The following is an 18,801-nucleotide window of genomic DNA, read 5'->3' on the forward strand; positions in this document are numbered from 1 at the left end:
TAATCGCACGTCCCCTAACAGCCCTTACAAAGAAAAACGGGTTTGTTTGGTCTGATGAGGCATTTATCGCATTTACTACCCTGAAACAAGCATTAATTTCTACTCTTGTTCTCAGATTACCGAATTTTTCAAAAACATTTGTTGTGGAGTGCGATGCATCTTCTTCAGGAGTTGGAGCTATTTTGTCTCAAGAGAATCACCTGATAGCTTATTTCAGCAAAGGATTTTCTCCATCTAATCAGCTTAAATCAGCATATGATCAGGAATTATTAGCATTGGTTCTCGCTGTCCAGAAGTGGAATCATTATTTATTGGGGTGTCATTTCCTAATTCGTACAGACCATTATACTTTGATGTTTTTATTGGAGCAACGCATCACCACGACCGAAAAACAACGACTCTTACTCAAGCTTATGCCCTACGATTTTTCTATAATTCATAAAGTTGGGAAAGAGAATAAGGGAGCGGATGCACTCTCAGGGAAACCCCATTCTGGTGAGTTATTGACTATGTCAATTCCTTATTGTGTGGAGGTAACCGACATCAAAGGGGGACTCCAACAAGATGCTTACACAACAAATATAATCCAACAACTTCAGTCTTCCCCATCATCAGTCCCGAATTTCTATTTGCATGATCAACTTTTATTTTTTAAGGGCAGAATGGTCATTCCTGATATACCCAATCTCAAACTCAAATTGCTTCAAGAATGTCACACCTCTCCAGTTGGTGGCCACAGTGGGTTTTTAAAGACTTTTAAACGCGCGTCTACTCAATTCTATTGGCCGAAGATGAAGCAAGAAATAAGGGTATTTGTACAACACTGTTTGGTTTGTCAACAACAGAAATATCAAACATTATCACCAGCAGGTTTACTCCAACCTTTACAATTCCAACTCAAATTTGAGAGGATATCTCCATGAATTTTATTGTTGGACTGCCTATATCCAACAAATTTGATACTATCTTAGTGGTGGTGGATCGTCTGAGTAAATATACCCATTTCCTATGCTTATCTCACCCTTGTCAGCCAAAAGCGTAGCTGCCCTATTCTGTAAGGAAATCATTCGTCTCCATGGGTTTCCTTGCTCCATAATTTATGATCGGGATGTTATTTTTTTAAGTACCTTTTGGCAGGAACTATTTCGTTTAAACCAAACCAAGTTGCAGCTAAGTACTAGCTACCACCCTTAAACGGATGGTCGAACCGAAGTACTCAATCGATGTGTCGAAGCCTATTTACGTTGTTTTGCTCATGAACAACCAACCAAATGGAGCTCTTACATCGCATGGGCAGAGTACTTTTATAACACCGGATACCATACCTCGACGGGCACTACACCCTTCTCGGTGGTTTACGGACGAGAACCTCCATCTCTCTTGCCGTATGTCAAAGGAAAAACAAAAAATGTTGAGTTGGAACATCAACTGATTGATCGTGATTATATGTTAAAACTTCTTCGTGTCAATCTCACTAAGGCTCAGGATCGCATGCGCAATCAAGCTAATTCTAAACGAAGGGAGGTGACTTATCAGGTTGGAGACCATGTCTTTCTGAAAATTCAACCCTATCGACAGAAAGCTTGGCCAAACGTTGTTATGAAAAGCTTTGTCCTCGATTTTTTGGCCCTTACCGTATCAAACACGCCATTGGACCTGTTGCCTATGAGCTCGAATTACCAGATACTGCTAAGATTCATCATGTCTTTCCACGTATCCATGCTCAAACCAGCTCATGGCACAGTCTCTTCCTATTCAATTGTGCCATTAACCATAACAAAATATTGGGAAATTGATGTCCAACCTGCTTCAATTCTAGATCATCGTTAGGTGAGAGAGGCAGGCCAACTGGTGCTAGAATTACTGGTATCTTGGTATCACCGACCTGTGGAATTAGCTACTTGGGAGACATACGACTTATTAGCTGAGCAATTTCCTAATTTTCGCCTTGAGGACAAGTTCTTTTACCAAGGGGGAAGTAATGATAAAAACCTCAAGGTATATTCTAGGAAAAAGACACGGGTCAAAGCAGCAGATGTGGAGCAACTTACTACTATTTTCGGACTCTGGTTAGACCCATTGGGTTAACAAACTACCGAGAAAACTGAAGGGAGAGGAGCAGTTCAAATCCTTTAGTTCAGGAGCAGTTAACTTCAGTCTTTAATATTTTAGTAGGCTTTGTTTTTTAGTTCAGTTGTGGAATAATTCAGTTTTTGTCATCTTGTTTGTATTGGAGACTTGCCATCTCGAATTTGGCCTTTCTTTTATAAAATTTTAAATCATTTGCCTGCTTAATTTTTTGGTTCTTATCACAACGAAAATAGACCACGTTGCCGTTTGATCGAAGCCTCGTTCACCTGCCATTTTTTATGTGTTATTTCTTATCGACGTTATTGCTTCAAGGTCATCTCCTTCTAATCTTTTCTTAATTGCTTCTTCGTGTTTTCTAGTATATGAATTGCGGATGATTTAATTGCAATCGATGATCGAAAGAATTCCCATTGATTCGTAGGGAACCACTAACATTTTAAGATAAAAATTTTCAATCCCAAATTTTTTCATTCCCTTGTATCAAAGAAGTGTCCCTTTTGTCAGAAATAAAGATGATAGAAAAGAAGATAAGTGAAGAGCATTTTAACAGACACATGGTGTGCATCTTTCAATCTCTTCAAATTTGTATAACAATAGTCTCACCAAGTCAAAGTGAAAGAGCATTTAAAATCCAGAAACTGAAATTACTGTAAAAGTGGTGGTGAATTCATAAAGGTAAGAAAGTCGCACTTAGAATCTCAATTGGGAGTGTGTTCATGAGGAGTGATGATGCTAAACAGTGAAGACAGAGCATGGTGAGGGTAAGGAGATCTATGCAGTGGCAATGGTTTTCTGGAGTGACCAATTACCTTCATAATCATCGGTCATCGCCAATTGGGTTGGGTTCGGGTTGGCGGGTTGACGGGTCAAAAAACATAAACTTAACCAAACCCATAAATATATGGGTTGACGGGTCACAGATTGGTGGGTTGGAAACCTCAACCCAACCCAACCCATATAACCCGTTTAAGTATATGGGTTTGCGGGTTCACAAGTTAATAGGTCAAACACAACCCGTATAATCCATTTAATAAATAAGCAACACATTTTAAAAAGTGAGGTTTTTTTCAATATAAATTCATAAAATGATTAAAGTAATTAACATAAAAAAAGGTTTTCAACATAAATTCATAAAGTTAATAACATCCAAATAAAAATGAAAAATGAAAACATTCATAGAATGTGGATGTGTTCTTCGTTCGTGACTATCTAAAAAATAACATGTATTTTTTCGTTTTTGATTAACGAATTGCAAACGTACATTAGTCACATACGAATACGGAAGGAATATAATGATTCGAAATATTACGAATACGGATGGAAATCAAATTTCATTAATAATTAAATATATCATTTTTTAAATGTAATGTGTGTGTGTGTGTATATATATATATATATATATATATATATATATATATACGGGTTGGCGGGTTGACCCGCGAACCCAAACAAACAACCCAACACAACCCATGAAATAAACGGGTTAGTGAGTTGGCGGGTCAAAAATCTCAACCCAAAACTGTCTATTTTCGGGTTAGCTCAGTGTCGGGTTACGGGTTGGGTCGAGAGTTACCACCCTTAATCGCCACAAACCTGATTGATTTGTGGCATCGACCAAGAACAAAAACATTTATTCTCCAACCTCTGTTGAACCCTTGAGTCTAACTGGCGGTGACTAATGGTGGTGGCGTAGGGGAGAAGGGGATATAAATACGGTAACCGATAGGTGGAAAAGACACCCTCCAAATGAAACACGGGATAAGACCTACATCAAAACATCACAAATATCAAAATCATGCCCCTTCTATCGACATAACCATCACCAAAATCAAATAATAATAATAATAATAATAATAATAATAACAACAACAACAACAAAACTAATGTCCAGAGAGGAAATGTCTCTACTTGAAATCGGAATCCTACAACTTGTAGGTAGTCAGAAGGCAAATAACCGGAATATTTGAATCTGAATAGTCGATCCGAACTCATGTTTGTTTCTATCATGTAATCACACAAATACACCCAATGTTAATGAAATCCAAAATCTCAAAATATTAAATAAAAATACCTGCGTTCGATGTATTGAGGGGTCGGCTGGCAGTAGATGTAGAGAAGAAGAAGCTGATGAACGGCGGTTTGAGTTTGGGTTCGAAGGCAGTGGAAGTAGGCACAAATTAGTTGCAGTTGAATAGATAAAATGTAATGGAATAACAACGGTGATAACAGAGTCGGTGAAAAGTGATTGGGCGGAAAATCGGTGGAGATAACATGTGAGGAACACGTGGGAAGACGTGGGAAAGAAGCACACCAATCCAACCGCCATTGTCTACAATAACGGTGGAGAAAAGAAAATGCCAACACATAGACAGAAAGTAATAAGAAAATGGCAAATACTACCCAAAATACAAACGGACCCAAAACATCACATACGGGGATAAACAAAGGACCATTCTTGCAAAAAACAGTTAGAATTCATTATTCGTAAAAAGTGTCGTAAAAAGTGTCGATCTTTAATATACATAGTATAATATAATTTAATATAATTATTCACTTTTCTATCGTTGTGCCTATGGTGCATCCCCTAGGCTTACACTTGTTTTCTCTCCCTAACTACTCTTTCCATGTACAATATACATGTGGCTATTATTGTCTTTTACACCTTCTATCTCCTCTTTATGCTTATTGAGAGTACATTTAATCCCGTGACTTAAATTACGGACAATTATTCATTTGAGTTCACAACCCTTTGGCCCATTCGGTACTTGCCATGTTCATCATTATGGAGTGTGTGAAGTATAGTTTCTATGTATTCTTACTTCTAACACCATTGAATTTTTGTTTGTAAAGCTTCTTTGTTTATTTATTTTTAGTATTACTTTTGGTTTTTTTTTTGAAGTTATGATAACATCATCATCATTTTGATTCATCAGTGTGGGATGTTAAGTGACATTGACACTTGACAGTGAGCACAAAACGAGGAAATAAGGAGCATGAATTCAACAAATGAATCATCAGGACTAAACATACAACTTCTCAGAAACCACATGGACTATATCTGTAATTTACTCAAAATATTATTATAGACGGGTTTCGGGTAGGGACCGGTGCAAACTATTCAAAACCCGAATCCTATACCCGATTTTCCATGGTCAAAATAACCAAGCCACCCACTCACGTGCATCGCACGCGTGACACGATCAACCACCCCCAGGCAAAAGGATCGCCATCTTCAGCGTAGCCTCAAGTGAAGATCGTTTTTGAGCGACAAAAGTTGTCTCGAAAATGCATTCTCGATTCAAATCTCTATCTCGAACCCTAATCAATTCGAATCTCCTTTCTTCAATCTCAGTTCGATCCTTCTCTTCTCAAATCCAACACCCACAAACCCTAACCGAGCTCCGCCACCGTCTCGCCGCCGAATCACCTACCTTAAACGACTTCATCCGTCTCCAATCCGATGAGGAGTATTCTGTTGAGGTTGGTACGAAGAAGAAACCCTTACCTAAGCCTAAATGGATGAAGGAATCGATCCCCGGTGGAGAAAAGTACACGCATATTAAAAAGAAGCTTAGGGAATTGAAACTTCATACGGTTTGTGAAGAAGCCAAATGTCCCAATTTGGGAGAGTGTTGGTCCGGTGGAGAAACTGGTACTGCTACCGCTACTATTATGATCCTCGGAGATACTTGTACTAGAGGCTGCAGGTAAATGGCTATCCTTTCTGTATAAGACATGTTAATTTGTTGATTGTTCTATATTGATAAGAGATATATATTTAAGCTATTGAAGTTTTGTGCTATTCATGTATCCATCTTGATTGGCAGTCAATAATGGACACTAGAAACCAAACCAGTTCGATTGAAGCTAGGCAATGAAACCAAAATGTAAAAGCTGCCATTAGAATAGATCCCTGTAAATCATAGGAAGTTTAAAGTCTATAGATTCCTGGAATTATGTAGATAATCACCGAATCAAAGGAAGTGCAGACTGTGCAGTAAAATTAATAAACATGGGACACTTGCAAAAAGCTCCCCTGGATTCACAAACCCTAGAAAGGTATTCAAAATTTCAAATATGTCAAATTTGCAAATGGAACACAAAATGAAAACTTTCAATACAGATAGAAGCTTGTTAAGATCTAGTGCAACTTTGGTTTAGCTACCAGTTCGATCTAGGACTAAGGTTTGAGATTGAGTTTTATGGTGGCTCTGACACAAAACATGTTAAATCCAAGAAATAGCAACATACTTCCATTGATTTGTTTATCATAGCATCCTACATTCATGTCTTTGTATTACAACATTGTACTTTGAAATATCTACCAATATTCAAATACAAATCAATTCTACTTTGTTGTGATTTCAGATTCTGCAATGTGAAGACTTCAAAGACCCCACCTCCTCCTGATCCAAATGAGCCTTCAAATGTTGCAGAGGCAATTGCTTCATGGGGTTTGGAGTATGTTGTAATTACCAGTGTTGATCGTGATGATTTATCTGATCAAGGAAGTGGCCATTTTGCTGAAACTGTTCAGAAGTTAAAGACATTGAAACCTAGTATGCTGATAGAAGCCTTGGGTATGACTTTCTCCATCTTTTCAATATTTCACATCATCACGGAATGTAATCACTGATTCCATTCCCCTGTTGTGATTCCGGTTTTCCATACAGTTCCTGATTTCCGAGGAGACGTGTCATGTGTTGAGAAAGTTGCAAAATCAGGACTTGATGTATTTGCTCATAACATTGAAACAGTGGAAGAGCTTCAAAGCTCAGTAAGAGATCACAGGGCTAATTTCAAGCAATCTTTGGGTGTTTTAATGGCAGCTAAAGACTATGCTCCACCAGGAACACTTACAAAAACATCAGTGATGTTGGGTTGTGGGGAAACACCAGATCAAGTGGTGGCTACAATGGAGAAAGTTAGGGCTGCAGGTGTTGATGTCATGACATTTGGCCAATACATGCGTCCTTCAAAGCGCCACATGGCAGTTTCTGAGTATATAACACCCGAAGCTTTTGAGAAATATCGATTACTTGGCATGGAAATGGTATGCTAAATTCTCATTCATCTATTATCTATTCTTTGCTTAGAGTTACAAAATGGTATAATATATATATATATAACACCCTTTTAGTCATTTTTCTCTTTAAAAGTTGTAAAATGTGAGGGTTTTTTCAGGAAAAACTAAAAGGTTGAGGATTTATTTGGAAACATTTAGAAGGTTGAGGGGTTTTTTCGGAAAAATGACAAAATATAAGGTCTTTTTCATGAAAAAAATTAAAGATGGGGTTTAATATGGAAAAAACACAAAATATACAAATTTTATTTTATTTTTTTTGCAGAAAAAGCAATGACAATTTGAATCTTTTTTTTATTTGAAAAAGTAGATTGCTGTTTATATGAACTTAAATACCGAGTTTGAAATTGATTCCTACACGAGTGTTTAGCAGCAAGTGCTTGCATTCACTAATTTGGTAAAAAGAGTGGGCCCATTTGTTTTGGTGTATTTCATGCCTATTCCTTTTCCTTTTTAACCTTTTAAGAGAGGAATGGGCCCCACCACAGTTTATAAAAGTTTAGGAACAAACAAATATGCAACACAAAAGCCAACACCCATCATAACAATAACAATAGAATAAGAAAAAAAAAAAAAAAAAAAAGATAAAGTCATAAAACGTTCCCTGTCTACTTTTTTAAATGGAAGGAAGAAATAAACCAAGGCACATTTGTAACAAAGGTTTAGACTTATGGGAAAAATTTATCTATTAAGTTGTTCTTTTTACATCAAGTAAAAAAGAAATAAAAGTAGGATGCTGTAATAAAGAAATGAACATAAGTGTGATGACATGGCATGGCAGGGATTTCGATATGTGGCATCGGGTCCTATGGTGAGGTCATCATACAAAGCAGGGGAGTTTTACATCAAGTCGATGATAGAGAAAGATCGTGCAGCATCTGCATAATTACTTCTTCATCCCAATCTCATTAATCATAACTTTTGTCATCTCTGATTCGATTGCTATCAGTAATTCATACTACTGTTGTTACTTGTATACCTAAACCTAATTCTTTGTAATTATGTTGTGTAATTTCTGTTTACCTCTTTTAAGTCCCATCGCTGTAAATGTTATTACTAATAATAATATCAGTGATTTTTGGTCAAACATGCCAAAACTTTTTGTAAACCTTTGTGGACAATAACTATGGAGACTGTTGAAGCAACAGCGATCATGCTTTTATGTAAGGTTAAATACAAAGAGTAACAAAATACTTTCATTGGCCATGTAGTTTGCATGAGGCCGCAGTTTCTGTGCAAGTTTCAAAATTTTGCCGTGGGTGATCTTCATGGTTCTATTTTCTTTCACGGTTTAACTCTTGAAATTTCCATTTAGTAAGAGCTATAACTATAGGGGCCAAGCTTGTAAATTATTTATATCTCTATTGATAAACCCTTTTGAGCCATAATAATATCACTTTCTTTCCTATATTGTTGAGTAGACCTAACAAAGGTGTCGTGGTTAGACGTTAAACGAGTTGAAACAAGTTATTGACGCTGACTTGACCTGTTTAATTATCATGTCGCGTCGACTCGATATTTTTTGTGTCAAGTTAGTGTTCAGGGTAGGGTTAAGACCTTGTAACTGTTTGTGTTCAGGGTAGGGTTAGAAACATTAAATATGTTGAAGAAGTAGGATTTGGAGAAGTGGAACGACAAAATTCATAGTAAGTTCTAAAGGAAAACTAAAAGTTGGGGAGGCGGATGGAATAGTCTAGTGGGACTATGGAGTATAGGAGAGAAAGGAAAAACAAAAATGAAGCTTTTAATATAGGCAGTTAAGTAGATTCTACATTACAAAATGACTTAATCCAATGTTTTTTAGATTCTACATTACAAAATGACTTAATCCAATGTTTTTTTTATATCTGGTTATGGTTTTGGATCTGTCTAATTATCTAAATTAAAAAAAAAAAAAAAAAAAAGCTTTTATATAAATAAACCCTTCATTTTCGATTTGAAATTACCAACCTTAACTTTATCAATTTAATTTTTGTGTCGTATCTTGTCAACCTGTTTAATTAAACTCAGTTAAAATCTCTTTATCCAAACTCATTTATTTTGTGTTAGGTTAGCGTGTCGTGTCCATTTTACTATCTCTCCCATTATATATATATATATATATATATATATATATATATATATATATATAAAACCAAATTTCATTAAATAAAAATTTTAAAACACTAAAAAATATATTTTTCAATTATAACAAATAACAAGACTAATAATAAAAATTACATTTCATACCCAACTATGATGTCATTATGGTCCAACATTTTGTGTGTTCTTTCATAAGGCTAAACGAAATGGTCACAAGTGGTTTGTGAGTGAAGAGGATTTTAGGTCATTATTTAACCATTCCACAACCAATCCATTAGGTTGTGTAAATGGTGCCCACTAGTGGATAGGTCGTGAAGAGAGAGAGAGAGAGAGAGAGAGAGAGGGAGGGAGAGGGGGGGGGGGAAGAGAGAGCCAATCAAATTGGTCGTCTTGCTCCATCTTCACAACCACTCCAAGCCACTTCATCGGTCCATGGGTCGGTGTTCACTAGTGAGTTAGTGTGTCGCATAGGAAACTCACGTGGGTTAATGCCCACTCCGGATAGCCTAATTGTCTTTGCCACCTCGTAAGGAACCACTTTATTTTTGTAAGGGTTTATATATTCAACGTGTGTTGCGTGAATTATATCAACTTTGGATTAATGGTATTTGTGTTCATGTCCTCCCACTTTGAATTCATTTGATAGACATTACAATCAATAACTACCAATTATTGTTTAAAATATGTTAGAATTCGCTTCCAAAGAGAAGTTAATTGTTGTTGATTTGCAGTAATTGAGTCTTTTGCAATGTTGATTTAAGCCTTGGCCAACATGACTTCTTCATCAGTGCTCCATACTATTGATTTCTTCTTTAAAGTAGTCATGGGTGGAGGGTTGCATCTACTGACTCGTCGGATGCTTCTTGGTCTTGCGTGTGAGGTTGCTTTTCATCACTATTCTCTTCAGAACTTTGAGGTTGTGTTTCTGTAAAAAGTTTTGATAGACTTTCCGTTGCTCAGTTATCATTGTATTGTGTCGGCATTTGCGATAGTTGGAAATCGTTAAACGCTTGTTGTATCGCCATATGCAAGAACATTGGGTTAAATCATGTTTGAGTTTGATACTGAAATTATTGCTAGGAAAACATGTGACTAAATGGTATTTGTGATTGATCAAATGTGACTAAATGGTATTTGTGATTGATCAAATCATGGTAGATCTTGTGAACTTGTAGTGTTGTCTCTTTCATGGTACAAACCCAAGTTTTTAGCATTTATGTATGCCGAAAATATTTTTAGGAACTTAAAAATGTAGGTGAAAAAGAAATAAGTGAATAGAAGTAGGTCTGGTAATGGAGCGGGTTTGACCCTGATCCGATCCAAACCCTCAAGAATTTTATGGGTTTGGAGCATAGTTTTTTATTCGTTTACCCATTAACAATCCATACCCGCTAACCCTTTTATTAAAAGGGTCGGGTATGGATCATCACTGATCCGCTCCATTTATAACCCGCCCCGTATAATTTTTGAATTATTGGTTTATATTTTATATTGCTTAAAGTTTATTTTTAATTCCAATCAAAAGTCCAAAGAGAAAATGCCAAAGTCCAAACTGTTTATACATAAAAATCAAGGAGTCGACTTCTAGACTTTCAGTCTTCTACTAAGAGTTATGATGTCATTTGATTTATATTTCATCAAGCAATCATCGTATTTCATTCATAAATCAATAAATTCATTCATCAACTGAAAGAAAGTTTGTCATTGCTATTTTCTATCACTACAATTGACAGTAAAAAATAAATCAGATTTTACTACAATAGTGATTTTTAATTCCAATCGGAAGTCCTCGAGAACGTAATGTGTTTTCTAAATCAACATTTGTTTTATTTAAAAAATATTATTTTATGAATTAAGTAAAATGTGTTTGATAATTCAAAAAGTCTATGGGTTATGGGGCGGGTTTGGATATCCGTTGATTTGGTGGATAAGGATATGGATTTGATTATTCAAAACCTTGCGGGTTATGGAGCGGGTTTGTATCGGATTTTGAAATTTCTTAAAAGGGTTTGGATCAAGGTCGATTCGCTCCAAACCCGCCACATTGCCAGGTCTAAATAGAAGGTTGCAAGAATGGTATGGAAATGAATAAGATTTAGTAAATATGATCCCTAGACGATCGGACTGAATGACCGATTACAACCGACAAGAACACAAATAAAGAAAAAGAGAACTCCAAACGGATTCTAAATTGATAATTGAAAAAATTGTCTAACATAGGAAAGGAAATAGTTATAATGAAACGTTAGGAGATTAGATTGATTACCATAAGATTCATAATCAGTTATCTAAATCAAATCTCAAAAAATAAAATTGTCGAAAAAAACCCATGAAAACAAAATTTGATGCCCTAAACTAATCGAAATCACTGAAAAACACCACGCATCATGATAAAACAATGAGTTTTCTTAATTGACTCATTTTACATGTCGTGTGCGGATTTCGTATAATTCCGAATTGTGGGCAGATATTTTAATGTCTATCACATTTTCATTTGTACATCAAACTATATTTATTTAATTTAAAAAATTCAAAAACTAGCTGCTCTTTCTCTTTGAAATAATCATGTCAATGCGTGAATGCGGTGTAATTTTTGAGCATACTGCATGCTAGGGGCGGTGTTCTCGTTTTGTGTTTCAACTTTCAACAAACCTGTAAATTAAGCAAAGCAACCGAAAGATTTCGTTTTTGATTTCATGTGACAGCATACAATATCTTTGCTCTACTTTTCTGGCAAAGTCATCAAGGGCAATTCTTATTGATATACTTGGTTACTTTTTCTAAAACATGATATTTTACAAGATATATAGAATATCGATTATCGAACATAAATTTATGGACATGAAAATGAAATCTGATTATTATTATTAAATATAAGTAATAAAACAATTATGATATTGTCTACTAAAACATGGTAATATATTTTTTTAGGAAAGCTTGAAAATATATTACTCCTATATTTGTTTAAAGAGAAACTGTAATTTGTTTTGAAAAATGGAAAATCAAAAAAAGCAAAAAAGCAAAAAGTTTCAAGACGCGTCAACATCGTCATATCGTGGCTACTGTGAACTTGTAATCCAACGTTGTCCTTCCTTCTGTTGCTATTACACGTCCTTTTCCGTCATTTAAATTTGTTATCGGAACTAAATTAAAATATTGATGTTTGATAAACAAAAATTGAATTTAAATATATTTAGAACCAAGGCCATCATAAATTGCAATATTAAAAAAAATAAAAATAAAAAAAAAAAACAGTTTTTTTTTACCAATGACCACCACTTTTTGCAATTGCTAAATTTCTAAGTGTGAATTATTCATCGTCACAAAATTACTTTAAAATCTTCAAAAATAAGTAAAATTCATATTTCGTTATATCAATGTAATATTGTTAATATTTTTAAAAATTATGACGTCATCTCTAAAAACTACTTTTTATTTTTCTTCAGATATTATCAACAAAAATCAATTTTTCTAAAATCTAATTTTGTTAATCCGTATAAAATAGATGAAATAAGTTCAAAGGAATTAGGGCTGGAAAGAATTATCTTCTTTCGGTCTTCCAAGTGTCCTTTCTTTGAAAACCAAGGATGAAGGTAGAATGTTGAGTACATATTGAACCGTTAAATTTTTTATACATTTAAGTTAGTCAATGAAAAAGTTAAGTCATCCTATTTCTTATTTTGCTCCAATATTGATAAATTTTCAACTTTTTTATAAGATTTAACGATTCATAACTCAAACTTTTGATTGAACAACTCATTACTTAAACTTTTGATTTTGTGTATAGATTTATAATTTTTTTCTGTTTGATTGAGAAAAAAAACTCTAATTTATAGAGTGTTTTATGAGATTAACAATAACTTTTATGTTATTATATACTTTTGTCATTTTGAAGATTTTACTTAGTAATGATAATATTCTGTATTTATCGAAATCTTATAATTGTTAACTTTGTTGAGAGGTTACACCTAAATAAAAATAACACATGGATCTACTTATGTCATCTATTATGCAACATATGAAGTATTTTATTTTGACTGATGAAGTTTTGACAGTCAAATTTCTATTTTCCTATTCAATTCCCACGTTTTCAATTTTCAATTTTTTTTAGTTTATAACGTGACGAAACGTTTTTTGGTTTCTCTTTTAGTCAACCACACGTTATTTTCCAAAATCTATGTTTTGTTTGATTGATTAATTATGTTAAAGTAATTAAATTAAACTTTATATATATATATATATATATATATATATATATATATATATATATATATATAAAAGATCAAATAATAACTTCTAAAGATTAGGAACCTTAGGGTGCTTTCCAACCCATTTAACCCTTTTGCTACATGATTTTTTTTTTCTTTCTCTTCTCCCTCTTTATCCTTTCCAACACGCAACATATAAAAATTCATATTTTCCAACCCATTCTATCTAGTCAATCAAAACCTACAAAACGACATACGATACAAGTAAACAAACATAATCTACAAATGTTGAAGCATGAGAGTAGAGGGAGCGGGTTCCACAACCCATAATCAACTTCTTCTTATGGTACCACTATTGCTCGGAATCGTCCCATGGACAGTATTGTCGATACCCCAACCTACAACCCTAACCCTTCGTCTTATCATCAAAGGCATCTATGTCAACTTACTTTTATTCTTAAATGAAAGCTATTAACATCATATCTATTTTAAAATCTAGGTTTTTAGTAGGGAATATGAAGTAGCCATGAAATGGAGTTGGAGCTCCATAGAAGTTGAAGTAGCAAGGGAAATCAAGTCCATACCTTTGATCTTGATTTTTAGCAAGAAAAATGAAAGATTTTAAGTGTTCATAGTTGAAATTCGGTTGGAATGGGAGAGAGAGAGAGAGAGAGAGAGAGAGAGAGTTTTGAGAGAGTTCTTGAGTGTAAGAGTGATAAATGAAGGACATAAGTTGATATTTATTCCAACTCGGGGTACTGTAGCAGCACGGGCTGATGAGCACGGGTCGTGTTTCGCTAGGTCAGGCTGTACTTGGCCATAAAGTTTAGAATTTTTTTTTTCATTTTTCGAAGCTACGATGACATGAAACACGCTAGAGAGCACGAGACGTGCTTACTGTACTCGACCGTGCCTGCTCGATGTACTTAGCAAAAACACTTTTTTCTTTGTTCGTTCTCAAACTTGCGATGAGGGAGCACGGGCTCGGGAGCACAAGCTGCCCTTGGCTGGTCCAAGTCATGCCCGAGCTTTGAAGTCCAATTTTTTTTTTATTATTTTTTTCAAGAAAAACACAACTCTCTCTCGTCTCATTCTTTTGTATAACATGAAAACAACTATTAAAATCCTAAAATCACGGTAAGAAACAAATAAACACCAACAAAAATAACTTTAGACACCTGTGTTGCCTCCCAGTTAGCTACCTGTTTTTAATGTCGTTGGCTCAACGTTGTTACTTGGTTTCTTTAATTGTGCTATGTCGGGACCTCTACAAGCTCCACTTCTTCGTTCGTGACTTGGAGCCCTTCATTAAAAATGGTTTGAACCGGTGACCATTAACCTTAAAAATTTTACATGTTTGCTCACTTTTGATCTATATGACACCATTATCAAAAACATTAGTAACAATAAAAGGTCACACTCAACAAGACCTTAATTTAAATAAGGATCTTATGAAAAAGTAGATTCAGGCTGAGTACGTTGGGCATACCAGGGGTACACTACAGTGATATGATTTTGTAGATTTCATGATATTCTTATTTTGGGATATTTGTATTGGATATTTTGGTTTTTATGATTTGAGTTTGATTGAAACAATGATTTTTACTAAATTGAAAAAATGAAATTTTTATTGTGATTTTTAGGATGTTACAAGTTGGTATAAGAGCCCTGGTTTGAGCGAATTAGATAAGCTTTCGTGTGAATCCAAACTCAAACTAAGGATCTGTAAAGTTTTCAAAATTGATTTAAAAAGAAGTTGTTTTCAAAAATTATTTTCAAATTTGTTTTCTAAGGTAACCATAGAAGGATGAGATGTGTACGATCAGCCGGAGCAATAAAGTATACCCCTAGATATCAACACTATTATTTGCTTATGATGATTAAGATAGAATCGCATGCTAATTTGTAGACTAGGGATCCTCAAGAATTGCATGATAGAATTTCCTAATGTGATGCCTAATAGCCTAGGAGAATCCCTTGTATGTTAGATGAAATTGACATCATTATTATAGTTGCTTAGTATGTGCATCATACTTGTACATAACTAAGATATTATAGCCTAATAATGTTTAATTCAGCCTTATTTCATGTTCCTTGTCTGGTTGTGGCCTTAGGTTAGAATCAAGTATTCGACTACCTATGGAATCCAACATTATGTATGATTAGCATGAACGAGTGGCTGCAGAGTTAGTGGAAGTTTCATGAGTAAGTATGGTTGAAGTAGGCCAACTTGAGGAGTGATTAGCCACTATTGAGATAGTGAGTATAGGATGCATGTGTATCTTAACTGTTGGGCTTTACGATCAGGTGGTCTGCAAGACCCCTTGAGACAAATATGGGTAAATATGGAAGTAGTATGGGATCGTACTACTGAAAGTACAAAACTCGTACACATAGCAAGGAAGTGACGAACCCTGAGGGTGTAGTCTTTCCGTAATGATTGAAATAGTATGAATTGTGGCGTTTCTGATATATTTTTTGGTTCATTTTTAGTTTGGTGTTTACGAGGGGTTCAGGATCTGGAGCTGGTAGCCAAGATAGGTCGGGGTTGACTGATGATCAGATACGGGAGTTGATTGCCGCTGAGGTGGCTGCTGCTTTCTAGGGTGCTATTCCGGAGTTGTTTGGGTCTATAAAGATTGCGATGATTGAGTTGATTGATGAGCGCTATATTGCCCTCACTGAGACTACTACTGCTGCATCCACCTCAGTCGCCGCTGCTGCGGGAGGCCGAGGAGGAGGTTCATTCCAGTACCAGGACTTCAGCAGCACGAAGCCCCCAGAGTTCGACGAGGTCAAGGACTCGATCATTGCTATAAGGTGGTTATCAGATTTAGAGAGCTGTTTCTTCACATGTTTCTATCTGTAGGATTGGAAGGTCAGATACACCCATAACCTTCTTCATCTGGGTGCGAAGGACTGGAGGAACCTAGTTCTTATACTTCATAGCAGAGGATTGTTGCTACTTGGGAGCAGTTCTCATAGATGTTTCGCACAAGGTATATTCCCCTAGTGGAGAGGAATGGTTGGCTTAGGAGTGTCTGAATTTGAGGCAGACGAAGGATTCGGTGGCGAAGATCACCAAGATGTTTACTGAGAGGCTCTTTTCTTTCCTGAGTATGCTGCTACAGAGCAGGCCCATATGACGCGATACTTGAGCATGCTCAAGACTGATATCCGGCAATTTGTGTCTACCAACCGTTGCAGTACCCTTTCCAAGCTTCAGGATGCCACACAAAGACGGGAGGTTGAGATTGAGACTCAGATGAAGGAGCAGAGGTAGGATCCCGTTCATTCACAACCTGCAGCGAAGCGGTTTAAGCCTACTGATTCATGATCTGGGGGATAGAGGGGTCGTACTTGTGGCAAGTGCGGCAAGGTTCATAAGGGTGTTTTTGATCTTCTTCCAGGTGCCACAAATGTGGAATAGAGGGCCATTATATGAAGGATTATCGTTAGCAGGCCCCGTTAGCGAGCAACAAGATTTGTTACCATTATGAGTAGGTTGGTCATGTAAAGGCCAAATGTCCCTTGCTAGCCACCAGACCAGAGTAGACACCAACCCCGACTATCAGGGTTGGATCATCCTTTTGTTCTGCTGCTAAGGCTCGGCAGTATCTTCAGCATGGATGTTCGGGTTATTTAGCCTATGTGATTTACACTCGGGTAGAGAAGGGGGTTTCGGTTACGGATGTGACTATAGTCAGAGATTTTCTAGTTGTGTTCTCGGAGGAATTACCCGGTATGCCTACTAAGAGACAAGTTACGTTCATGATTGATTTAGTTCATGGCGCGGCCCTGATTGCTAAGGAGACATATCGCTTAGTACTGCCAGAGATGCAGGAGTTGTCCTCTCAGCTTTGGGAGCTGTTGCGTAAGCGTTTATCATACTGAGAAGTTCACCTTGGGAAGCGTCGATCTTGTTTGTGAAGAAGAAGGATAGCTCACACCGGATATGCATTGATTACCGGGATTTAAACAAATTGAAGGTGAAGAATCGTTACCCACTTCCACTAATTGATGAACTCTTCGATCAGCTGCATGGTGCATCTTGGTTCTTCAAGATCGATTTGAGGTCAAGTTATCACCAGATGAGGGTTAGAGAAGGAAACGAGGAGAAGACAATGTTTTGAACTTGTTATGGTCATTACGAGTTCGTGGTGATTCCGTTTGGGCTCACCAATGCACCGACGACATTTATGGATTTGATGAATCAGGTATGCATGTCGATGCTCAATCGATCAGTTATTGTTTTTACCGATGATAGATTGGTCTCTCCAAGACTATGGAGTAGCATGAGGAGCATCTTTGAGAGTTGTTGGGAGTTTTAAGGAGGGAGAGGCTTTATGTCAAGTTCTTAAAGTATGAGTTGTGGTTATGGGAGCTCCAGTTCTTGGGACACAACGTTAACCAGAACAAGATTCTTGTCAACCTAACCACGATTGAGGCAGTTATGTAGTATGAGGTCCTGAAGTCTCCTTCGGAGATCAGGAGTTTCTTGGGATTAGCAAGATACTATAGGAGATTTATTTAGGATTTCTATAAAGTTGTTGTACCTCTCACTCATCTAACGAGGAAGGGTGTGGATTTTCACTGGGGGCCTGAGCAGCAGACTACAATCAAGAATCTGAGACAGAAATTATGTGAGGTCGCAGTGTTAACTCTCCTATATGGTGTAGAGGATTTTTGTAGTTTATTGTGATGCTTTATGTCACCAGTTTGGGGGCAGTACTCATGCAACGAGGGATAGTTATTATGTATGCTTCTAGGCAGCTGAAGCCGCATGAGGCTCGATATATGACGCATGATCTGGAGTTGTGGCGGTGGTGTTTGCCCTCAATATTTGGCAACATTATCTGTATAGGGTCATGTGTACCATCTACACGGATCATAAGAGTCTAAGATATCTCATGGATCATCCGAATCTGAATATAAGGCAACGTAAATGGCTTGACGTGGTCAAGGATTATGACTGCGAGATTTTGTACCATCCAATGAAATCAAATGTGGCCGCAGATGCCTTGAGCCACAAGTCATTTAGTTCTTATGTTAAGGGCTTATGTATGAGGATTTCTATTGATTTTCCACTTTTGGATTTGATTAGGGAGGCTCAAACCGAGGGAGTCAAGAAGGAAAATTGGAAGCAGGAGTGGATTAGGGGTGAGATTGACAAGTTTTCTACCGAGAGAGCCACATATTGTTGGCTTGGTGTGGTCGGGTTTGGGTGCCAGATTTTGGCAGGGTCAGATAGACTGTGATGGAGGAGGCACATACGTCCAGATTTTCGATACACCCTGGAGCCACCAAGATGTACCAATATCTGAGACTTAGTTACTG

The 18,801-nt window shown here is 36.4% G+C and overlaps 1 protein-coding gene across 1 annotated transcript; it reads left to right on the forward strand.

Moving 5' to 3' along the window:
• The first annotated feature begins 5,279 nt into the window (after positions 1-5,279).
• LOC111899686 (lipoyl synthase, mitochondrial) lies at positions 5,280-8,282 on the forward strand. Its single transcript, XM_023895542.2, has 4 exons — positions 5,280-5,798; positions 6,460-6,671; positions 6,765-7,144; positions 7,956-8,282. The coding sequence occupies exons 1-4, from the start codon at positions 5,377-5,379 to the stop codon at positions 8,058-8,060; spliced, it is 1,119 nt and encodes a 372-aa protein (XP_023751310.1). The 5' UTR covers positions 5,280-5,376; the 3' UTR covers positions 8,061-8,282.
• The last annotated feature ends 10,519 nt before the right edge of the window (positions 8,283-18,801 follow it).

The sequence above is a fragment of the Lactuca sativa genome, chromosome 4, assembly GCF_002870075.4.
Source record: "Lactuca sativa cultivar Salinas chromosome 4, Lsat_Salinas_v11, whole genome shotgun sequence".
In the NCBI taxonomy this organism is placed as follows: Eukaryota; Viridiplantae; Streptophyta; class Magnoliopsida; order Asterales; family Asteraceae; genus Lactuca; species Lactuca sativa.

What these genes read in the sequence shown, in the direction of transcription:
- LOC111899686 (XM_023895542.2), top strand. Translation starts at nt 5,377, where the DNA reads ATGCATTCTCGATTCAAATCTCTATCTCGAACCCTAATCAATTCGAAT. An exon ending in TATGCTGATAGAAGCCTTGG is followed by an intron (nt 6,672 to 6,764) that starts GTATGACTTTCT and finishes TTTTCCATACAG; the next exon opens with TTCCTGATTTCCGAGGAGAC. An exon ending in GATTACTTGGCATGGAAATG is followed by an intron (nt 7,145 to 7,955) that starts GTATGCTAAATT and finishes ATGGCATGGCAG; the next exon opens with GGATTTCGATATGTGGCATC.